General features: G+C 41.7%; 2 protein-coding genes and 4 non-coding genes across 7 annotated transcripts; 5 read left to right on the forward strand and 1 right to left on the reverse strand.

Annotated features, from left to right (window-relative positions):
* Positions 1-3,858: 3,858 nt before the first annotated feature.
* Positions 3,859-12,749, reverse strand: LOC105013211 (apoptosis regulator BAX). Its single transcript, XM_010874574.3, has 6 exons — positions 12,583-12,749; positions 9,760-9,808; positions 9,498-9,662; positions 9,261-9,396; positions 4,789-4,893; positions 3,859-4,662 (listed from the first exon to the last, which is right to left on the reverse strand). The coding sequence occupies exons 1-6, from the start codon at positions 12,617-12,619 to the stop codon at positions 4,564-4,566; spliced, it is 591 nt and encodes a 196-aa protein (XP_010872876.1). The 5' UTR covers positions 12,620-12,749; the 3' UTR covers positions 3,859-4,563.
* A 126-nt stretch (positions 12,750-12,875) lies between these two features.
* rps11 (ribosomal protein S11) lies at positions 12,876-15,562 on the forward strand. 2 transcript variants are annotated; one of them, XM_010874575.3, is made up of 5 exons: positions 12,876-12,981; positions 13,788-13,919; positions 14,576-14,651; positions 14,874-15,003; positions 15,346-15,562. In XM_010874575.3, exons 1-5 carry the CDS (start codon positions 12,967-12,969, stop codon positions 15,467-15,469), a joined length of 477 nt encoding a protein of 158 aa, XP_010872877.1. In that variant the 5' UTR covers positions 12,876-12,966; the 3' UTR covers positions 15,470-15,562.
* LOC114840457 lies at positions 13,636-13,717 on the forward strand. Its single transcript, XR_003782651.1, has one exon. It is a non-coding gene; the product is annotated as a small nucleolar RNA SNORD35 (small nucleolar RNA).
* Positions 14,407-14,490, forward strand: LOC114840433. Its single transcript, XR_003782627.1, has one exon. It is a non-coding gene; the product is annotated as a small nucleolar RNA SNORD35 (small nucleolar RNA).
* Positions 14,717-14,794, forward strand: LOC114840453. Its single transcript, XR_003782647.1, has one exon. It is a non-coding gene; the product is annotated as a small nucleolar RNA SNORD35 (small nucleolar RNA).
* Positions 15,139-15,223, forward strand: LOC114840458. Its single transcript, XR_003782652.1, has one exon. It is a non-coding gene; the product is annotated as a small nucleolar RNA SNORD35 (small nucleolar RNA).
* Positions 15,563-24,660: the final 9,098 nt, after the last annotated feature.

Raw genomic sequence — 24,660 nt, forward strand, 5'->3', positions numbered from 1 at the left:
GTTGCTCTACATAAAGATGGCCTAGGCTATAAGAAGACTGCCAAGACCCCGAAACTGAGCTGTAGCACGGTGGCCAAGACCATACAGTGGACCATACAGGACAGGTTCCACTCAGAACAGGCCTCTCCATGGTCGACCAAAGAAGTTGAGTGCACGTGCTCAGCATCATATCCAGAGGTTGTCTTTACAAAATAGACGTATGCTGCAGAGGTTCTAGGGGTGGGGGGTCAGCCTGTCAGTGCTCAGACCATACGCGCACACTGCATTAAATTGGTCTGAATGGCTGTCGTCCCTGATGGAAGCCTCTTCTAAAGATGATGCACAAGAAAGCCCGCAAACAGTTTGCTGAAGACAAGCAGACTAAGGACATGGATTACTGGAACCATTTCCTGTGGTCTGATGAGACCAAGATAAATTATTTGGTTCAGATGGTGTATAGCGTGTGTGGCGGCAACCAGGTGAGCAGTACAATGACAAGTGTGTCTTGCCTACAGTCAAGCATGGTGGTGGGAGTGACATGTTCTGGGGCTGCATGAGTGCTGCGGGCACTGGGGAGCTACAGTTCTTTGAGGGAACCATGAATGCCAACATGTACTGTGACATACTGAAACAGAGCATGATCCCCTCCCTTCGGAGACTGGGCCACAGGGCAGTATTCCAACATGATAACGACCCCAAACACACCTGCAAGACGACCACTGCCTTGCCAAAGAAGCTGAGGGTAAAGGTTATGGACTGGCCAAGTATGTCTCCAGACCTAAACCCTATTGAACATCTGTGGGGCATCCTCAAACGGAAGGTGGAGGAGCGCAATGTCTCTAACATCCACCAGCTCCGTGATGTCATCATGGAGGAGTGGAAGAGGACTCCAGTGACAACCTGTGAAGCTCTGGTGAACTCCGTGCTCAAGAGGGTTAAGGCAGTGCTGGAAAATAATGGTGGCCACACAAAATATTGACGCTTTGGTTCCAATTTGGACATTTTCATTTTGGGGTGTACTCACTTTTGTTGCCAGCGGTTTAAACATTAGTGGCTGTGTGTTGTGTTATTTTGAGGGGACAGCAAATTTACACTGTTATACAAGCTGTACACTCACTACTTTACATTGTAGCAAAGTGTCATTTCTTCAGTGTTGTCACATGTCGGCCAACAGATTGTCACCAACGGGTTCCTGAAAACCAAAGTGAAAAATAAAGGGCTACCAGATCACTGTAAACGCACTGCCAGCTGTGAGCACAACAGTCTTCCACACGCTTAGTTAGCAGCTGATGTGTGATGGGTTAAAGAACCTGCTGACTGTGGTGACCACTTGGAACACAATACTCACACATCCTACAGAACAGCAATAGTGTTTATACCTGGGCTACATTGGGAAGCGGCGAAGGACAGATGCTTTGTTAGCTATACTCATCTGAACTACAATACTGTGTATTTGACCTTGCTACAAAACACCTGCATGTTCAAATTTGTACTGTTCTAAGTGAGCAACAAATGAGTGAGACATGTTAGTGTGCCCAACCTCTGCCTCCACTGTACCCCTGAACACATTCTAGAACCGCTCTGGCCTTCAACCAACCGAAGCACTTCACATCAGCCCCCCTTGCAACTGATGGGCTTCACTATACTTTACCCAAAACTCACGCATCTGCCTTGCTTCTAGATGGATGCATAGTAAATATTTAGCAAAATGGCTATTATAGAATTGCCTTTGCAGTTTACCCTCTTCGTCTTTCATTCAAAATATTAACAATAATCAAACCTTTAACTAAAGTAAAACAATTTAAAGAAAAAAAATATCATGCCCCAGTTATTGGCACCCTTCCATTTAATAATTTGTACAACATCCCTATGCCAAGATACCAGCTCTGAGTCTTCTCCTGTAATGCATCATGGGGTTGGTGAACACATGGCAAGGGATCTTAAACCACTCCTCCATACTGAATCTCCAGACTTCAGATTCCGAGATCTAAACTTCCATGTGGACTCTCCTCTTCATCTCATCCCACAGGGAATCTATGGGGTTTAGCCCAGTGGACTGAGATGGCCATGGCAAAATCTTGACTCCGTGGACAGTGAAATATTTTTGGGGTGTTGATTTTGAGGTGTGATTTGTATCATTGTCCTGCTGGAAGATACATTCACAGCCCAGATTAAGCTTCCTGGAACAATCAGTTTTGTTTTGATTTAATATCGGCCGGTACTTCATGGTGTCCATGATACCACGTACCCTAAAAGGGGTTTTGGAAAAGAAATAGCCCCAAAACATCAAAGATCCACCACCATACCTCACAGTACTTTTCTGCATGGCTATCTTTCGGTTTACGCCAAACCCATCTTGGTGTTTGTTTTCAAGCGGCTCTATTTTGGTCTCATCTGACCATAGAACCCGGTCCCACTGAAAGTTCCAGTAACATTTGGCAAACTGTAAGCGCTTTAGTTTTTTGTTTGACAGCAAACAAGCTTTTTCATGGCAACCTTCCCAAACAATGTGTAGGTGTCATCTGATCGTTGTTTTGGAGACTTCTTGACCACAAAACTAACATCTGCAAATCTCTAGCTGTATCCTCTGATATTCTTTGGCCACTCAAACCATCCTCCTCACTGTGCCTGCGGTCAGTGTAGCCACACGTCCTCTCCCAGGCCGGTTGTTAACATCTCCAATTGCTTTAGACTTTTTAATTATTGCCCTAATAGTGGAAATTGACATTTTCTATCTTTTAGCTATTTTCTTATAGCCATTTCCTGATTTGTGCTGCTCATCGACATTTGGGAACACATGATTAGTGTATTCTCTACTTTTCCCCATACTGATAGATGACTATGGAAATATTAGAATATTCTTTTTAATCCACTTTGGTGAAGCGTAGTTGCAGAATGCAGTGTCTTTGCTTTGAATATTACTTCATTGTCATGTAGTTTTTGTTCTGTTATACTACCTGTGAGACCTCCCAGATACAAGTGTATTCAACCTGAAATCACATGAAACACCTTAAGGGGTTGGATACTGATGCAAACAATTATTTTCTGTTTTGTATTTGTAATTAATTTAGAACAATTTACAGATTTTATTTTGAACTTCAACATTATGGAGTTCTGTCGATCAGTGCAAAACCTCATTTAAAAAAATATAAAATGCAGAAAAGTCCAACAATTTGGGTTATGCTGTTTCCAAGCAACTGAAAGTAGAATTCCTACGCATGTCCATCCAATCATCTACAAATGACAAATTGTCCACTCAACTGGCAATCTATATAGGACACGTTGTCCCACCAAGTGCAGCCCAAGAGCTGACCAAAAGACACTGATAGAAGTCTTGAAGGACCACCAGAGTGACATGAAGGGATCTATATGCAACGCATACCACAATCACAGTTGATATTCACGAGTCTACTCTCAGAAAGATACAGCACGAACTTGGCCTAATTTGCCTCTGCAGCCAAAAAATAAATAAACACCCAACTTACGTTTGCTAGGCAACACCTGGGTAAAGACAATGTGCACTGGACAGGTAAGTCCAAGATTGACTTGTTTGGCCTCAATGCCAAACAGCAATTAGGTGAAAACGGGACACTGCCTTTAAACAGAAAGACCTTATTTATTCCCATTTGCATTTCAAAAGGAAAACCACAATCAATAGTGGTTTCATTCACACTCTTATATGTCCCAATATTGCAATCCATAAAAAGTGTTTTATTTTATGTTCATATTACAACATAGAAAACAAGTGTCACTGCAAAAGATTGTTTTGGGGAAATACATTTTACAAAAGATATAGAAAAAGTGAAAGATTTTAGCACAATATCAAAGCAATTTATAAGAAAGAAAGGACAAAGGCACTGACAACTTAAAAGAAATAAAAAGGTTCCTTATTTGTTTACACATTACCAAGGTGTATAAAAGAGCATATGATTGCAAAGGAAGGTGGTGTGGTTTAGTTTTAAATAGCCCACCTTAGAATACAGTACTTTGAACACTCTGAGAGGTAAACATGTGAGAAGCAGTGTTGCATCTGCGATACAAGAACTGAACGAACACACAGACACACGCATGCACGCGCACGCACGCACGCACGCACACTACCACAAAAATGATGGAGATGGATGGACAGAAGGGTCGGACTGGAAAAAGGAGAGACTCAGTGGAAGAGAAGAAAGTGCAACAAACATTGAAAGCGTGAGAATCGTATAACAAACCAACAGACAGAAATATTACATTTCTTCATGACTTACTATACATAAACAATATAACGCCATGCAGCGAATTGTTCGTTTGCAAAAAAAAATAAATAAACTGAAAAATGTGCCCTGGCTGAGTCTCTCCAAATCTGTCCATCCTTCTCTACTGTGTGTGCCGTCAGGGGCTGCTCACATTTTCAGCGGTTTAAGGGAACGGAGGTAAGATGAACCTTGGCTGTGACACCAGTCAGGGAGCACGGAGGGTAGAATAGGAGAGGTTTACCAGGTCCCAAACTGGGTTTTTCTCCCATTTAGCATTACATCATCCCGCCTCTAATACCCAGTCTAAATCCCTGGCTCTTCATCCTTTGTCCTCTCAAGCTCCTCCTCACATCTTACGGATCACCAGCACAGTGGTTAGAACTCCAGCCAGAAACACCCCGATAGTCTGCCAGGTGGGAGTGCCAAAATAGGAACGAATACCCTCCTAGGAATTACGATGACAGAAAAGCAATCGTCACCAGCTATCATTATCACCACATCATCAAATCGAAGAACCCCGTACAAAACATTTGGATAAATGTGTGGGAAGTGTGTCCCCTTTATTCCTTACCCAGCCACCCTGCTCCCTGATCCAGTTGATCACATGATCCCGCAGATAGTCTGTGGCCCAGCTTATAATGGTTCTGATGATGTCAGGAATCTTGGTCAACAGAGCCTAAGGAAAAGAGATGATGGTTGCATTTACAGGTCATCTTTCAGCAAAAACACACATCCCTTTCCATTTATTCCGGGCTAATACAATAAGAAAATGGCTAAAGATGTATATAATATCTAGGTTCTCTTTATTATCCATGAGCAGCAATTTGTTACACATCCAGCAATACATTTAACCATCATCACAATCAACACCCCAAACACAACACCCCACAAAAAACATAGAATGACTTTCTATTATTCAGAACGCCAATAGCAGCAGGGACAAACTAATTCCTAAATCTATTGGTCCGGTATCTTGCCAAATAATATCTGTGACCAAATGGAAGAAACCTGAACAGGGGGTGACTAGAGGCAGCAAGGACTGACTGGGCCCTCTTTCTGACTCTGACTTTGTACAGTTGGGAGGGGTCATTTAGATTTATGCCTGCAATTTTACAGCACAATCTAACAATTCTCTCAAACCTATTGCTGTTTTTCAAGGATAGTGACCCAAACCAGCAAGTAAAAGAGGTTTAAAACAGACTCAATAAAACAGTCAAATAATATATCTTTATGAAGAAAATAAAAAAGTTCAAGGAATGTCTGTAGACAAAGGTAAACATATAGGTACATTCATTCAAAATGCACACAGTGCCGTACTGAACGTCCTTTTGAAAATGGGGAAGGGTTTAGTTATGGTTTCAAAATACACTATATGTGTCCAAACTTGTGTAGACACCGCTACTAACTGAGTTCAGGTGTTTCAGCCACACCAAATGCTCACAGGTGCATAAAATCCAGCCCAAAGCCATAGACAAAATCTCCATAGACAAACATTGGGAGACAAAAATTGGGAGTACAGTGTCATACTGAAGGGTTGAGTGACTTTTGTGGCACTGTCACAGGATGCCACTGGCCAGTTTGTGAAATTTCTGCCCTGGTCAACCGTAAGTAGTATAATTGTGAAGTGGAAGCACCTAGTAGCAACAACAGCCCAGCCACAAAGTGGTAGACCACACAAACTCAGAGCGGTTCAGCTGAGTGCTAAAGCATAGTGTGTAAAAAACCTTCTATCATTTGTTGCATCACACACCACAGTTCCAAACTGCCTCTGGAAGCAACATCATCAGCACAAGAACTGTGCGTTTAGAGCTTCACAAAATGGGTTTCCCTGGCCGAGCAGCTGTACGCAAGACTCACATCAACATGTACAATGCCAAGCATCGGCAAGCGTGGTGTAAAGCACGGTGTCACTGGACTCCGGGGCAGTGGAAACATGTTCTCTAGAGTGATGATTCACGCCTCACTATCTGGCATTATGACTGACGAATCTGGGAGTGGCAGATGCCAGGAACACTACCTACCGGAATGCATATTGCTTCCTGTAAAGTTTGGTGGAGGAGGGATAATGGTCTGGGGCTTTGTTTCAGGGTTTGGGATAGGCCCCTTAGTTCCAGTGAATGGTCATCTTCATGCTATAGGATACAAAGACATTTCAGACAATTGGGTGCTTCCAACTGTGGCAACAGTTTGGCGAGGGCCCTTTCCTGTCCCAGCATGACTGTGCCCCTGTGCACAAAGCAGGATCCATTAAAACATGGTTTGACAAGGTTGGTAGGAAGAACTCAAGTGGCCCGCACAAAGCCCTAAACTCTGAACACCTTCAGGATGAATTGGAATGGCGATTGCGAGCCAGGCCTTCTCGCCCAAAATCAGTGCCTGACTTCACAAATGCTCTTTTGGCTTAATGGGCACAAATTCCCACAGAGACACACCAAAATCTTGTACAAAGCATTCCCTGAAGAGTGGCATTGTTTAGCTGCTAACCGGAGGCCAACTCCATCTTAATGGCCATAGTTTTGGAATGGGATGTCCAACAAGCTCATACAGTTGTGATGATCAGGTGTCCACACACAATGTACGTTACTCCCCGGAACACAATGTACGTTACTCCCCGGAACACAATGTACGTTACTCCCCGGAACACATTCTACCATAGCAAACAGTCACGTTTGGAATGGATTAATTCAAACAATGGTGATACGATGATATGCCAAACAATATTCGCTTTTTTGGGGGGTCAGCAGGGCTAGGTAACTGATGGTTCTCCCTCTATCAAGTTATTTTCATAAATGGTCAGATTCCAGTAGAAAAAGTGACAATCTATAACTAAAAGCATTTTTGGTAATGTCTTCCATCTGGTTCTATACTCAATGTTTGTTATTTCATGTGCTGCTCTTAAAACAACGTCAAAGCTTTATGTGGAAATATGCTATAAATGCAGCGGTGTGTGGTCTCACGAAAGATATACATTAAATTCCCATGCGAGATAATGTGAAAGAATGTAATGTTTGTTTTGTCTCACAAAAGACATGCATGCTATTAAGTGGAAAACAAGGGGGGGGGGGGTCACAGAACAGCTAATAACATTGTCACTTGGCAGCTTTGAAAGTGTGATTGGAACGCACACCATTTTGTTTGAATAATTATTAATTCTGAATTATTCAGAATTTTGAAGACTAGTCTTTAGTTTATTTAGGAAAAGGAAAAATATATAGTGATAAGAGCCCAATGTGTTTCATCAAGTTCAGATCGCATATCAGTTGAAAAGCACCAAGATTTATTATACTTTTGATTAGGCTACGATTTTAAAGAGACCCCATAGTACCGTTACAGCCCTAGAATCAATACGTATTCACTTGATTATTTTATTTCTAAAGCAATCACTTCCAAGTTCCACAGAATTGACTATGGGATTTACATACATACATAGTAGGGATGTACATTGGACCATACTTTACTATCCGAATAATGTGTTGTTATTCGAATAGTATTCGGTTAACCGAAATACATGTTTTTAAAAACTACAGATACCACATGAGCGCTACTACACAACGCCCGTAGGACAGGGTGTTGTTTTCATGTAACATCGGCTCAATGACCGTTCGTGTGGGGGAAAAAAGACTGCCGTGTGGTTGACATGCAAAACTACAGAACGGGAAGACAATATTAATCAACACACAAAATTGAGATTATTGGGTGGAAGAGTCTAGAGAAGCTAGTTAGCTAAGCTAGCCAGCTATTTGCTGTTTTCTGCGCTCTCAACCGCCTTTCGATTCCACAGCTGAACTTTACGTAGCGTTTTGTGGGCAAATATTTTTTCCGGAGGTAACATTAATTCAGTAAATATATTCCATCTTCCCTTGAATTAGTTGACTTTCATCCACTTGCTAACAGTAGGCTAAGAAGTATATATTGCGTCAATATATTGCGTCAATCTGACTGACAGGGCCCGACCACATTACTACCGCTTTGATTGAGGAAGGTGAACAAAAAACATGTTGAAGGAGCGCATGTTATAAAAACGACTTAAAACGGTGTACTTAAAAAATATCATGGTATATCGTCATATGTAAAAATGTTAGATTGGAATTTTACAAGTATTTACAAAAATAACATTCAAGTCTATTGATTTCAACCAAAAAAAAGACATGGGGTTAAAATGGGGGTTAATTCAATATACACAAAAGTATTAGAATACTAAAACAGTCTCGGGCAGTATAGTGGGAAACTGACTTTGAATTTAGTACTCCATTTCACTTGTGTGTCTGTCCTAGTCTCAACAACACTTTGTTGCAAACATGTTTTTGTCTCTTGTGGGTGAGTCAAGGCCAAGACCAGACAAGAAGTCAAGGAACAGGTTGGAGGGGGGGATAAGGAAATACGAACACACGCAGATAAGTGTAGAATAATGTTGCCAGGCAGAGACTGTTGGCCACACCTGCTCATTCATAGAAGACAGACTTTTGAGAGGAAAGACTGTACCAGTCACACTGCATGCAACCGAGGAGACAAACTGACACCCCTGAATCGGACTTTCAGTTTCATTAACTGTATTTTTTTCCTGACATCTATCACCACAAACTATTCTGAAAATGTAACAAATGTCCAAGTGAATGTTAGGCACAAGTCGTTCTCTAACAACAACGATCCAATCAAACGTCATTGTTGCCATTTACTTGTGAGTGTTTATTTATAATGTCAAAATAGACATGTCTCAAACCCCCTTATTACACAGTCAAACATTAAAATGATTGTATATCCTTTAGTGAGAGAGCAATAAATCATATGTATTTAAATATACCCACTGCAAAGGCTAGCTAAATAGCGCTGGCAACTAACAATGGACCTCCGACTTAAATGTGAACTGCTTGAACATTAATAAAGTTTTCCCAAAACGTCCATAATACAGTTACATATCAAACAACACTATTATTTACCAAACAATTAATCTATTGACTGAGATAAGAGGCATTTCCTTGGCCTAACATAGGACAAAGGACAACAAAAAAAACAGAAATAAGGTACTATCCCTGCCAAACTCACCTTGATGACAAGACGGCAGGCAAAGTAAAAGAGGGCCACTACCCTGCCCCAGTTGAACTTGCCATCAGAGAAAATTTCACAGGCAACTTTCATGAACACCTCCTGGCTGGGCTGGAGTGCAGTGTTATTTATCATGCTGAAGGAAAAAACAAACGTGTTGCTTTGAGTACTGAATGTCAACTTCAGTGGTCAATTCAGAGTGACTCGCCATTTAACCGATTTAAAGACTTAAGATACCTTTGCAGCTGTGCATTGCCATCAAGCTCGTCGCCAATCTGCTGCAGACACTGGGCCAGCTTTTTATGGTTGGGGTCACACAGCTCACTCCCGCCCAACTGGGTCCGTGTCACTGACAACTGAGTGCTGCTGTCACCATGACGACAAACCCGCTCGTAGATGAAACTGCAAAGATTTGGTTAGGGTCACAGCTCAACAAATATGCTAGTATATGTAATACCTATTGATCAGAATGTAACATTCAGAAGTATAGTATACTCACTCGGCCAGTAATGTTTTTCCCAGTTCTAGAATTTGATCAGTTCCATTACCTGAGAACACAGAGAAGCAGCACTATGTCACCAGAACCCAAGGCAGATATAGGCCCTTTATTGCCCATTAAGGACAGTATATACAGGGACAGTGAGGGGGTCTTTGATAAGAGCACACAATACTCAGGTCTGAATGTTAACATGCATCGCTTGCAGTACAGTTTTGGAGAAACAACTGTGGTTTTAAAACAAAAAGTTACGGCGCCAACGTGAATCAAACGATTGCTGCCAACCCCTTTATATACAAACCAACCACGGTTTCCATGTTGTCTCACTTCTCATTCAGAGAAAATATCGTCCATGTGTTTCAAAAACCGTTTCACCACTCATCATAGCGGTGATTATTGAAGGTACAGGACATAAATAGTGTTGAGATTAACTTTTAATTGACAGAGCCACGACGGAGTGAAGGTAAGGGCTGAAATCTTTGCCAATACCACAGAGTAGATGTAGCGTTTACAACCCAGTTTCCAAAAACGTTGGCATGCTGTGTAAAATGTAAAGACAAACAGAATGCAATGATGTGCAAAAAATATAAACCATATATTAAACAGAAAACAGCACAAAGACAACATATCAAATGTTGAAGCTGAGAAATGTTATTATTTTGTAGAAAAATATGCCCACTTTGAATTTGATGCCAGCAACATGTTTCAAAAAAGCTGGGACAGGGGCAACAAAAGACTGGAATCCTTGTGTAATACAAAAAAAACAAGAGACCAGGCAAGCCTAGTTCAGCCGGACCGCAATAGGAAGTACTGCCCTCTTGAGACTGGAACCCACGGCGCCCATTTGAAAGGCTGTGTCGCTAACCACTACACCACAGAGCTCTACGATCGACGGGTCAGTATAGCCTCGATCCTGAACAAATCCTCTTTTGCCACAGACCGCTTTTGACCGCCATTTGTGAATGAAATTTATACAGTTAAACTGACTAAAGTTTCTTACTAAGTTTACCTATACCACAAATAGCGGCTATGTATTGCGTTTGCCACTGGCCATTTTAACAGCATTTTAGCCAGTAATAAGCTTTACAAATATCTACTAACTTACTGAAATAGTCACAAGAATTGAGCAATTGCTAGCGAGTCTGCCAAAAGCTATTTCATGGCATAGGAACTTATTTTTTCCTTTCATGGCAAAACAACATACTTTTTTCTTTCATTAGTGAATTATATTTATACAATAACTATCAATTAAGGCGACGTTAACACATTTTTTTATCAAGTGAAAAGTCAAGAGAATTGTGTAATCTACCAGAAAAAGATTGGGGATCTCATAACCTATGGTATATAATACTATTAAAAGATTCAGAGAATCCAGAGAAATCTCTGTACGCAAGGGGACAAGGCCAAAAACCAATATTGGAGGGCCTTGATCTTCAGGCCCTCCGACGGGCACTGCATTAAAATCAGACATGATTCTGTAGTGGACATCACTATTTGGGCTCAGAAACACTTCCGAAAATCATTGTTTGTGAACACAGTACGTTGCTGCATCCACAAATGTAAGTTAAAACTCTACTATGCAAAGAAGAAACCATATATAAACAAGATCCAGAAATGCTGCTGCCTTCTCTCAGACCAAGCTTATTTAAGATGGACTGAGGTGAAGTGGAAAACTGTCTGACGAATCAAAATGTGAAACTTTTTTGAGGAATCATGGATACTGCGTCCTCCAGGCTAAAGAGGAGAGGGACCATCCGGCTTCTTGTCAAAACTACAGCAATTGGTCTCCTCAGTTCCCAAATGCTTACAGAGTATTGTTAAAAGAGGTGATGGAACACAGTGGTAAACAAGCCCCTGTCCCAACTTTTTGTGTTTCAAAAATACATGCCCAAATTCAAAATGGGCATGTATTTTTCCAAAAATAATAACATTACTCAGTTGCAACATTTGATATGTTGTATTTGTACTACTTTCAATTAAATGTAGGGATAAATGATTTGCACATCATTGAAATCTGTTATTATTTGCATTTTACGCAGCATCACAAATGTTTTGGAAACAGGGTTGCACAATAGATAGTGCGAGATAGGAATACGCCTAGTTAGGTATAGCAGGTACTGTTGGTTACTTGTAATATCAAAACCAAAATGTTCTGTAATGCTGGGTTAGCCATGTTCAGAAATGTGACAACTATTTTTGGCAAAGTCGCTACTGATCTATGCATTTGTCATGAACAGCTATTAACTGTGCTGTTACGCAACTGTTACAGTAATGTTAAAACGAAACGTACTTTAGTAGGCTCCTTTTCAAATGTTAATTTGTGAGCCAAGGTTAGTAACAGTTGAGATAACTTATTTGGCAGTCACATTCCATGTACAATCCAACTGGGACTTTGAATGTTGTACTGAACTATTAAACAAAGTTTCGGACCAACAATCCAAGTCATGAAGTGAAAGATACTATAGCAATGGAGCTACTTTATTTATCTGATACATAGCTTATAATACATTATACTTTGATACGTTAGTAACGTTAGCTAGCTGTGAGAGGTTCCTCCGATGGACCTGTTACATAACAATGATCTAACATATAGACAACTACAGTGGCTATTCTGCCTAGTTATACGTACGGACATGTTTAGAGATGATGGGTGTTAGTTATAGGGTTAGCCGTTGTTGTTGATTTAGCCTGCTTAGTTCGACAAAAGAACAGTTCCCTAAATTCGTTATCAGGTAAGCTAATTCTTGACAATAGCTTTTTGTCCTGGGTCACGACAATTACAGTTGCCACGAAACGGTATAGATTTTGTTTATAAATGTTTATTACCTGAATCTGAATCGCCTCCTCCCGACAGCGCTGCCATCTTGCACTAAAATGTCTTCAATAAATCTGCTTCCGCTAGTCACGTGACATGTATATGGCAACAGAGCCAACCCTCGTTTGGCTCGGGTTGGTTATTTTTAGAACCCCGGCTTGGAAGTTGTACTATTTAGAAGACCTACAATACACATATAAGCATATTTAGCATTCACTTGATAAAAAGTACACATTATATAAAGTTAAATATGTAAATAATAGGTATATTTAGTTTCCACATAGACGTTTCAGTCTGACACCAAAGCGAAATTTTCTTAAACGTCATATCCTGTGCCTTCCAACTTCTTTTCGTCGCGCGCATGCTTAGTTCTCTTTACGACTCGGCTGGCAAAGATGGCGGACGTACAAGTATGTTCAGCATAACGGCGTGGTGAATTAATTTGTACTTTTACGACAGTCAAATACACACTATTGCTAATCAATTTATACTAAATATTGTTCGTTAAGCGGAGAGTATGTGATTACACTATCTAGAAGTGATTTTATGGCCTTAGAAGGGTGTTCTAATTGTCTATCGCGTGCCCGCAGTGTGCAATGTGGAACGCATTGTCGGAAGTCGGTTAGCTAGTAAGCAAGCTACTTTACCAACTAGGCCTTAACTGCATTAGGCGTAAGCATCTAATTCAGTGTGCGTCGGCTTTTAATGGATAGGCTCATTTATGGGATAAAACCTTACTAGTTGTCTTTTAGCGAATGTTTGTGCGCGATGCCTCAACCCGTATGTAGTTTTTGAAAAAGCCGTTTCAGCTAACTTGTTAGCTTTTGTGCTAACTCGCTAGTTACCTGGATATTACAACTTCGTAATTTGTAAATGAAATGTACCCTTTCCATTGTTTGTTCAATGTTTTTAGTTTCTTTTGAGGGAACGTTTTAAGTAAGACCAGCTGCGTAAATTATAAAAACGGTATCATCTTATTTCCGACGTACAGCTGTTGATTGTGGTAACAAACTTAAATTATTCAATTAACATGAATGCACAGCTGTCAGTATTAACTGTTTACCTGCAAATGATGTTTCTCACGATGGTCTTCCAAGCCACCTAGGCTCTGACGACAGTGCCTAATGGCAACACTGATGCAGTGTAACCTTATGGGTCTTCTCATATCCTTCGAGTATATACTTTTTTTCTCACCTGGTATTGTCTTTTCCAACAGACCGAGAGGGCTTATCAGAAACAGCCAACCATCTTCCAGAACAAGAAGCGTGTTCTGGTTGTTGAGGGTGCCAAGGAGAAGCTTCCACGATACCACAAAAGTGTTGGGCTGGGCTTCAAAACTCCTAGAGAGGTAATTTAAAAGACCTAAACCATTTAAGAGATGATTGAATTGCCCCTCAATACCTAGCACCTAATACATTAGCCTTATGTCTGGAACTTAACTAGTTTTTGTGATTTGTAGCACCGCCTCTTTTATCCACCATGTTAATTATGTCTTGAGCTGTCGCTCTACCTGTTTCAGCAGCATGTCTTGATTTGGACACTTTGTTGTCAGTAGTCGTTCTGACCAGAAAGGTCTTTATTTGAATGACCAAGCATTCCCCAAGAAAGTATTGAATTGTGATTTTGCTATACCACCCTTGAAAGCAAACACGTATGTCAATGTTTACTTCCTGTTGGCTGCAATGAATGTTGACACACAGGGTTTGAATCTTGTTTTCACGTTAAGCAAAACAGCATGGAATACATTCCAATCTAGGACATGTTGCTAAAACAGGTACGGAATTGAGTTGTGGTCTAGGTTGTAGAAAGGTTTTATAAGATTACTCTTTGCACGCTGCAACTGATGTTTTTCTCACGATGGTCTTCCAAGCCTTGAGGCTCTGACGACACTGCCTAATGGCAACCACTGATGCAGTTACAGGATGCCCTTTGCCATCTTTTCTTATAACCATTTGGATGTTTTGAGGAGTTGCAGAGCACCTACTAACATCTGTCTTTCAACAGGCCATTGACGGAACTTATATTGACAAGAAATGTCCATTCACCGGAAATGTCTCCATCCGTGGTCGTATCCTGTCCGGTGGGTATTATGTTTAACCACTCTGTTTGTTGGGGGGAAAAGCTATCAGCTTGGACCTGTTGAACTGCAAATGATGTTTTTCTCACGATGGTCTTCCGAGCTGTTCTGACGACAACGCCTTATGGCATTACTGATGCAACCCAAACCCTGCAGCTGTCCCATGCACAATGTTTTTACTGGACCAACACCTCACATTGGGTTTTTCTGGTTTGTTCCTCTTAGGCGTTGTGACCAAGATGAAGATGCAGAGGACCATCGTCATCAGACGTGACTACCTGCATTACATCCGCAAATACAATCGCTTTGAGAAGAGGCACAAGAACATGTCTGTCCACCTCTCACCTGCATTCAGGTATTTGGATCCCCGTTCATGCGGTTTAGCCGGTGTTTCTGTCCCTTTTCTCTAAGTAAACCTGTTGTTACTCTGGGCTATTCCTATGCTGGCCCTGTTTCATTACGTTACTTTATCATAACCCATTTGACTGACTGCAAATGATGTTTTTCTCACGATGGTCTTCCAAGCCCACGTGGCACTGACGACACTGCCTAATGGCAACCACTGATGCGGTTTTGTCTTCTGTCACCAGCTGGCAGGTCAATTAGAATTGGTTTCCTGTGGGTTCTCCTGAAGTTGTAATCCCTATAAAGGCTGACTGACTTGGTCACTTCATGGGTTATGCTCTTCTCATTGCAGAGACGTCATGGTCGGCGACATTGTTACCGTTGGAGAGTGCAGACCCCTCAGTAAGACTGTGAGGTTCAATGTCCTCAAGGTCACAAAGGCTGCTGGAGCCAAGAAGCAGTTCCAGAAGTTCTAATTGGCGGTGGGCTCAGGAGATGAGGTCAATTAACAGGAAACATTTTGTTAGCTGTCCTGTTGTGTTGAATCTCAAATAAAACATCTTGCTCTACTGGCTGGTCTTAATTTTATAATATGAAGGAATGGGTTTGAGACAACATCTTTTCCATATTTTTGGACATTCACATGTCTCAGTTAGGTTTGTTTGTAACGCCTCATATTTTGGAATGATTCTCGTGAATAACGGGACTGCACTTCAAAGTCTGTCATGGTCACTTGTTTTGGTATAGCAATAAAATGTCTCCCCCGAACTGAAAAGTTCTCATGTATATTGTAATCTCAACATCACCATATTTTAGTTGTATAATGCTCTAAACTGTAGACACCAGGTGTACCAGTGGTATTCTAATCTCATCCTGGATGTCCAAAGTGTCCCTGTATTTGTCATTTGGTGTACTAGCGCCTTGAAACTTACTGTTGGTACATTAAGATTGGCATGTTCCTAAATCTGAAAGTTGGTGCCAGGGTGTTCAACCAAAAATAATTTGCAGGTAAACCATTTTTAAACCAACGGTGTTTGCAGGTCTTAAAATGGGAGGCATCTCTGCATCAAGGGAAAGCTGGTTTCACATGTTTGGTGTGTAAGGACAGTGTTGGCTTGATGAGCCTGTGTAAGGCTTAAACATTTCCTGAAACTAGGGATGCCCTATGGCTTACTAGTGGATGCTTACTGGAAGACAGTGGTGTGAGTGGGGTGGCATTGAGGATCTTTGGAAGGTTGAACACTAGGAGCTGGTTTTGCATATGTTAAATGGACTTTTCCATTGAACAAGATTTTTTTTTTAGTCCTAGACTAAGTTTAATCTGTCTGTGAAACCGGCGCTTTGAGTCCTGTGACATTCTGGACCTGACCAGTTGCAGGATATTGGTGACGCTCCAGGAGACCTGCCAACAGTGAAGTGCAGTTATTTTATACAAGTGCCTACCAAGAAAGGTAGTCAAATCTTGTGGAGGTATTCAACTCATGGACAATAAGGTTTTTTAGCTTATTAATTGTACCCACCTGGTGTCCCATGTCTAAATAATTCTCACGTTAGAGGGTTCAAATGAGAAAACGGTGGAACTTGGAGGTTGAAGAGCATAAATCTGTTGGAGTGAGTCACCACCTTGATGTTTGCAGAGAACGTCAGGGTGAGTTCAAGGGTCAAGCCATTGTTCTTGGTACTCTAGAAGGTGGACACGCTGGAGTTGTCAACCGTAACTGATGTCTTTCTCGTTGAAGGCAGAAGAGCAGCTCCGTCTTGACGAGGCTATGCTTGAGGTGGTGGGCCCACATCCAAGCCGAGATGTCGCCATCTAGCTGTCAGGAGGGGGAAAGTTAACAGTTGAGTAGATTTCACATAGCAAAGACAGGAGGTACCATGGAAGATTTGGCAGAGCCAAATTACTTGGTGTATAAAGTGTATATACCATTAGTGCTTTAAGTTGGATACAATTTAAATATGCATTTCAATTAGATTTTTTCTCTCTAGTTTTGAGAAGTGAGCTGGATTCCAATCAATATTTCAGCAGTACACGTGCACTGTAGACAACGGCTTAGCCCACTGGCGCACCACTGGCCATTCCACATGGTAGCCATTTTTTTCTCCTCTTTATCTCTCTTAAGGGCCTAGTGCAGCGTTTCTTAATCCGGGTCCTCAGGACCCAAAGGGGTGCATGTTTTTGCCCTAGCACTGACACACATGTTTCAAATGTTGCCCTACCACTTACACACTTAATTGATGTAATTAACCTATCATAAAGGCTTTAGTTTGAAACAAGTGGACAGTGGATAATTTAATGTTCAATCAAAAAGCCTGTGACCGTGTACTATAAAACACCAACAGAGGGCGACCATCACTTGTTTTTAAAAACCCACTGATGAGATTTCAAATAGCTGCACACTGAGTTCCACTAAGCGACTGGCAGAAAATACAGGGAAGAAAACGAAGTGCTATAAGTACCATGATCACAAACAATAATTGTCAGGTGTAATTTTATTTAAATCTTTGATGTAAGACAAATAAATAATAAACAGTGCCCTCTAATTAATGGGATTTCTTCTTTTGGCCATTTACTTCACCAGTTTAGGTTTAAAATAAAACAATTACTATAAAGTAAATGTACAGATTGACAACATTTATTTAACAGTATTTGTCTGAATGACAAAGGTTTTTCAAGATACCAAAAGTTTTTGGACAGTTTAATATAATGTCTATACTACGTATTTTGAATTTAGATCAACTGACAACATCAAATGTAATTTTTCTGTGCCTATTTAATAATTTTGGTCTCAAGACTTTTCAGTTTTTAAACACTGTAGTTGCAATGGCGATGTGTTTTGGGGGAATCACCATGCAAAGAGTTTGGAGGGATTTGCTTGTACATCACAAAGAAAATATTTATATGTATTTCAGAATTAATTCTGCTATTGCCTTCAGCAGTTACATCATCAGATATCATCAGTTCTGTGTTCCAATGGCACATTATATTTGAAAAAGCTAATTGATCATTACAAAACTGTTTTGCATTTACGTCTGTTGTTCTTATTAAAGAAGCAATAAAACGGTACTTCTTTTGACTAGTTGAGTGTCAGCTGTTGGTTATAAGAGCATCAGCAGTTTTGGGTTCAATTACAGGCTCAAAATAGCCAGAAACAATTAACTTTCTTCTGAAACTCGTCAGTTTATTCTTGTTCTTAGAAATGAAGGCTATTTCATGTGAGAAATGAAACTAAAGATTTTGTACAACGCTGTGTACTACTCCCTTCACAGAACAGCGCAAACTGACTCTAACCAGAATAAAAGGAGTGGGTGGCCTCAGGGCACAACTGAGTAAGAGGACACAAGAGTGTCTAGTTTGATAAAAAGATGCCTCACAAGTCCTCAACTGGCAGCTTCATCAAAAATTTGCCGCAAAACACCAGTCCCTACGTCAACAGTGAAGAGGCGAGTCCAGGATGCTGACCTTCTAGGCAGAGTTGCAAAGAAAGAAATCAACTGGTCAGTAAAAATGCCAACTGATGAGGCTATTTGAGTTGAGTATGAAGTAACCCATGATCTCAATGGAAACAAATAGATTTGAAGTAGTCTGTTTCTAATACCAAAGATCACTGGGGCCATACCTTGGATAAATATTAATCTTTCCTTGAACTAAGATTAAACCATTCTCCTGGCCTTTTATATAATTTATAAAAGAAGGCATTTATAAATAATATTAAATCAATATTGCACTAGGTTGTGTGGTATTTGGCCGGTTTACCAGGGCTAACGGCTGTTCTTAAGAGATGACACAATACAAAGTGCCTGGACACAGCCCTAAGCATTGGTGCCTAGTGGCAGGTACCACTGCTATCAGCCATCTGCATGGTACAGTTGTGCTCATAAGTGTGCAGAAATAGTGACATTTTGGCAATGATTTTGAAAATATGATAATAATTTTTAAAATTGTATTTAAGGATAGTGACTCATATGAAGCCATTTATTATCACATAGTTGTTAGGGCTCCTTTTTAAATCATAATGATAACAGAAATCACCCAAATGGGCCTGATCTAAAGTTTACATACCCTTGAATGTTTGGCCTTGTTACAGACACACAAGGTGACACACATTGGTTTAAATGGCAACACTGGTGGCTTTTTATATTGATATCCAAAGCCTTACAAATGCCAGTCAGTACTGTTCAATCACTCATTGAGAAATGGAAAATTATGGGATCTCTTAATACCAAGCCAAGGTCAGGTAGACCAAGAAAAATTTCTGCCAAAACAGCCAGAAGAATTGTTCGGGATACAAAGAAAAACCACTAGGTAACCTCAGGAGAAATACAGGCTGCTCTGGAAAAAGACGGTGTGGTTGTTTCAAGGAGCACAATACGACGATACTTGAACAGAAATGAGCTGCATGGTCGGGTTACCAGAAAGAAGCATTTACTGTGCCAGTACCACAGAAATGTCCAGTTACAATATGCCCAACAACACCTTGACACGCCTCACAGCTACTGGCACACTGTAATTTGTAGTGACAAGTCACATGTATGGTCACAACCATAAGCACTATGTTTGTAGAGGGGTCAACAAGGCCTATAGTGAACAGAATACCATCCCCACTGTGAAGCATGGTGGTGGCTCACTGATGTTTTGGGGGTGTGTGAGCTCTAAAGGCACGGGAAATCTTGTGAAAATTGTTGCCATTATGAATGCAGCATGTTATCAGAAAATATTGGCAGACAATTTGCCTTCTTCTGCACGAAAGCTGCGCATGGGACGCTCTTGGATTTTCCAGCACAAAAATGACCCTAAGCACAAGGCCAAGTTGACCCTCCAGTGGTTACAGCAGAAAAATGTGAAGGTTCTGGAGTGGCCATCACAGTCTCCTGACCTTTATATCATCGAACCACTCTGGGGAGATCTCAAATGTGCCGTTCATTTAAGACAACCAAAGACTTTGCATGAACTGGAGGCATTTTGCCAAGTTGATAGGGGCAGCTATACCACCTGCAAGAATTCGGAGCCTCATAGACATCTATTACAAAAGACTGAACACTGTCTTTGATGCTAAAGGGGGCAATACACATTATTAAGAACTAAGGGTATGCAGACTTTTGAACAGGGGTCAGTAATTTTTTTCTTTGTTGCCATGTTTTGTTTTAGGATTGTGCCATTCTGTTATGACCTACAATTGAATGTGAATCCCATAAGAAATAAAAGACATGTGTTTGGTCTGCTCACTGCCTGCTTACCAATTCTCCAAGGGTATGCAAACTTTTGAGCACAACTGTACATATACCACAGCTATCAGTCAATCTGCATTCAAGATTCAAATCACTCAGTTAATAAGTTAGCACAGTGGTAGGCATGAGGAGGTGTGGTAAAAGGCCAGTATACCATGGATAAGTGCAGTTCTCAGGCACAATGCATTGTGGAGTGCCTGGGCACAGCGTTTAGCCATGTTATATTGGCAATATACTATCAGAAACCCTTGAGAGGTCTTATTGCACTAATAAACCGGTTACCAACGCAATGTAAAAAGTGATGCTTTGTCATACCCATGGAGCATGGTCTCATATACCACAGCCATCAGCCAATCAGCATTTAGGATTCAAACCATTCTGTTTATTACCACACACCCTTGTACCTTATTGGTTAAATAATTATTATTCATACTAATAAGTACTAATATGTTTCCCCTAATTATGGTTAGTCTGAAAGATGCTCAAAATAGCATGTCTCCCATGAGACCTTCACATTTCATACAAAACCAAAAAGCCAGGACATATTAAATACCAGCTTGTTTTTCAGCTTATTCTAATGTATGAAATGTGTTTTTCCGATCGCCCTGTTTGCCCGATGGTGTCTGAGATCCAGACACAAACAGCCAAGCAGACATGCTACGGGACTCTATTTCCTTAAATGGCCTTTGTGTGTCAGCTGAGACATTAGCATTTGGCCCTGTTTTTGATAGCCAGTGCATGGGAATGACAGAGGACAAGCCCCTCAGCCCCTCCCCAATGCCAAGCTTCAGTCTACTCTGATGCCTGGGGTTACCGAGGCCTTAGAGTCCACATTTCCATATAGATGCAGAGGGCTACTTTCCCAGTGCCTGTGTGAATATGGACCATATGGTGACACAGAGGGCCCATGAGGCTGATATGAGTCCAGCCTTGGTAGGTGGCCGAGTGGGGTATTTTTCCTATTGCGTTTACCTACTAGTTTAGCCACTGATGAAGTGACCATGTTAGATAGGCATGATTCCCATGAGGGTTGAATCCCAACAGAATCCCTAACCCATCGCCATTTGGACTACGCTCACCTCTTATTGGCTCCCACAACAGGAGCGGCAGATGGCTGAATGGTTGCTAGATCAAATCCCAGAATCAGCAAAGGGAAAAATCTGCTGTCCCTAAGCAAGGCAGTTAACCCTTGAGTCATTGCTCTAAATGAGAATGTGTTGTGTTGTAATACAGTTCGCGAACTGCGTTTGTTCATTAGCGCAGCTGGTCCTCTTTGCTGGTGTTATGAGTGTTCACCCCCCCGGCCTCCATAGACTGAGGGGGACTGTGTGATGGGGTAAGGGTAGCCCCCAGGGGTGCTCGGTGGACCGCAGCTCCTCTCAGGTACCCCAGGGAAAGGGCAGCAGGACGCCACAGGAGAACATGACCATTCCTCCTCTTCCAGCCAGACGCTGTTTATTTGGAAGGAGGGAGCTGCCCAGGATCCCTTAGAGGGCAGGCCGCCCACGAATCCAAACTGAGAAGAACCAAGAGGGTTTGCCTCCTTGCTACAAGTCTCCAGCAGGTTTGGCATAATAGACAATCGAGAGAATCGTCCTCCGATGAACATCTTACCAAGCTGCTCTGCACAGCGCTCGCTCAACCAGGAAGTATTCGTTGGTACACATTCAGTGGAAGGAAAGTGCATTTCCCAGCCAAGCGTCAGGCTTGAGCAAGCAACCAACCTACCAAAAGGAGTTACTGGAATGCTGCAAGAGAAAAGGCAGCCCTGTGCGACATCTCATCCATCCACCATTTTGTACCGACGTCTGCGGAACCCCTGGACATTGTTGCTTTTCCATGAGCAGGAAGTAGCTTTTGGGTTACTTTCAGCCTTGTCTCATCATATACATCACTGAATCATGGTAAATGGTTAGCCTTATATTTCACAAGGTCACTTTGTAATAATGCTGTTAGCTTCTTTCCTAGATAAAAAAAAAAAACGATGGTGGCTGAAATAAGAACTGAACTAAGAAGTTAAACAAAGAGTTAAAAAAAAAAAAAAAAGAAGAAAAAAGTGAACAACAAGTTATTTAGTTACCATGTTGTAGAATTTAACAGGATATTGATCTCAAGGTAAAAAAATGAAACTGATATTAAAATATGTTCCATATCAGTGGCCATCCCATAGTTATTTTAGTGTTAACGATTGACTAAGGCAGTCAGTTCACTGGCGGGTCATCCAACCCTGGAGTCTTCAGGGTTTGGAATCCTGTTCCAATCCCTGAAGAGACTTTATAGTGAGGGTTTTATTATGAATAATAAACACCAGCATCTCTGGTGACAAGGATGACGACGGGTCCGTAAATGACAGGAGATCAAAGGACGTGAGGGTTGTCAGAGTGTGGGACACAGCGCCTGTGAAGGCTCCGTTCTCATGAAACTAATTGAAGCCAGTGACATTTGCAATGTGTTGTGGGAAGCAAGACGTAAACATTTCATAGATGTTTTCTTATAGGGGCTGTTGTAAAAAAAAAAGATCTCTAGTCTTTTTTGTGGTGAAAGACATCCACATGGTAGGATTTCTGGTTGAGTGGAGGTTATCTGACCATGCTCCGGGAATTCTGGTGGTTGCACACAACAATGCTATCAAGAAGTTATTGACTTAACGACAATAACCTGAGAGCAACCACCTGCAGCACTTCAAAGCATATCTGTTCCATTTATGACATGGCAGTTAAACAGCCTGTTATAAAGTATTTCTCACAATTGTTTGCCAAAGTTGAGAATTGCATAACTGTGCTCACAACTACCACAGGTGTCGTTTTTACACTAAAATAGTTTTATTTAGAAAAAGTTGTCGTCATTTGCATCAGAGATGCATTCTTTTTATAGTGTAAATGGTTGAAAATGGCAATTGTTCTGTGGTGTTAGAAGTCTGCTTCTTTAAGCCCTTACTGCTCCATAATCAACACCAGAAAAGCAACTAAATACATCTTACACTGGCACAGAAACAATCTACGATCCCTACCTACAGCACATGTTTCGAAGGACATAAAACGACGGCCTTTATAATTGTATCCCTCCCTGCAATGAGATCTAATTATAATACTTTTTTTCTCCATTCTTCAAACTGTTTCAGTCTTCCTTGAATCATATGTCAGGTGACTTGACACACTGCGTGTTGAGTTGAGTGTAATATACCTGCAAGCCCTCCCAACAAAACAGCCCGGTCTACTGGTACACCTTATACACGGGCCGGTCCAATGGGGATACTTGTAATATGCTGATGTAGAATCCAGACACTTCTCCAGGTGGGATTACTGCTGGGGTGTCCTGTCTGCGACCATGTCATTGCTCTGCTGAAGGGCAACAACACTTTCCAGTTGGAAAAAGTCCCAAAAGGTGCAGCTGAGCACAACTGAGAATGTTGAAAGTGAGTGGTCCATAAACTGCAGGCCTGTGACCTGTGCCCGTGCTGCCCCCAGCCGGTTCCTGTTAGACAGCCAGGCTGACGAGAGAGGGAGCTGCCCCAGACTGCGGAGCGGCACCACAGCCCCATAACCAGTCACTGCCTGGTGTTTGCTGGGATAAATTCACCCACTACAACGCTCACTGTCTGCCACTTAACAGCCCACTGCCGTGCACATTTCCGTGTTTACCCAGTGTCATGGAGCGTGCACACGGGACCTCTGACATGTCTATCCAGCGTACGGGGGTGTTGGTTCAGAGGATCATCTCAGTGAAGCCGTTGTCTGAAAGGAAAACAACGGCCTTATGGGTAGCCCAGCAGGACAGTAGGGGTCAACACTTCTGCACCAGGCCCTTGTCAGGTTTTGTTTGGACATGTCAGCAAGCAGCACAAAATCTATTTACCGGCAGGACACGGCTTGATTACTTCAACAGATGGGAGCAGAGCCGAGTTAGTTACTGTAATGTAATGGAGCCTGGAGCCTGGAGCCTGGTGCCTAGCTGGGCAGCAGTAGCCCTACAGACCCCCTGGCCTCTTGTCCTCTGCTGGCTCCACTGGGGTACTGAGTGCACGTAGGAGGAGGATAATGTCTTTATATGATGCTCTTGTGGTTTGTGTAGGATTATGTGAATGTTATGTTAAGGCTTGTTGTTTAGAGGACTGTCCACATGAATTTGTAATCATATAGAAAACCATCTACTTCTCATATGGACTTTCATGCGTGCCGGTTATTGTTATTTTTGTTGTTTGGTGCCAGCCTCTTTTTTTCTCAGAATACACTAAATATACTGAATTTACGAGCGGTTTTGTCTGTGCTGATGTCTTGCTGCACACTCTTCTGTTGCCCAGAGGGGAGTAAATCTTCATGCTCCGTGGTCTCCTGGGACACTGTGAGCTCTGCTGTGGGTCAGCGCCGGGTCAGTCTCCACATCTGGACAACGCATCAGGCCCTCCGATGTGGACAAGAGCATCCACTGTCCTGGATCA

Source organism: Esox lucius, chromosome 11 (assembly GCF_011004845.1).
Source record: "Esox lucius isolate fEsoLuc1 chromosome 11, fEsoLuc1.pri, whole genome shotgun sequence".
Taxonomy (NCBI): Eukaryota; Metazoa; Chordata; class Actinopteri; order Esociformes; family Esocidae; genus Esox; species Esox lucius.

Excerpts from the sequence above, each read along its gene's own strand:
- rps11 (XM_010874575.3), top strand. Across the intron at positions 13,920-14,575 it reads GCTTCAAAACTCCTAGAGAG|GCCATTGACGGAACTTATAT; the intron begins GTAATTTAAAAG and ends GTCTTTCAACAG. Across the intron at positions 15,004-15,345 it reads CACCTCTCACCTGCATTCAG|AGACGTCATGGTCGGCGACA; the intron begins GTATTTGGATCC and ends TTCTCATTGCAG.
- LOC105013211 (XM_010874574.3), bottom strand. The coding sequence starts at position 12,619 with ATGGCAGCGCTGTCGGGAGGAGGCGATTCAGATTCAG. Across the intron at positions 9,397-9,497 it reads GGCAATGCACAGCTGCAAAG|CATGATAAATAACACTGCAC; the intron begins GTATCTTAAGTC and ends TTTTTCCTTCAG. Across the intron at positions 4,894-9,260 it reads CCTGCCGTCTTGTCATCAAG|GCTCTGTTGACCAAGATTCC; the intron begins GTGAGTTTGGCA and ends TCTTTTCCTTAG.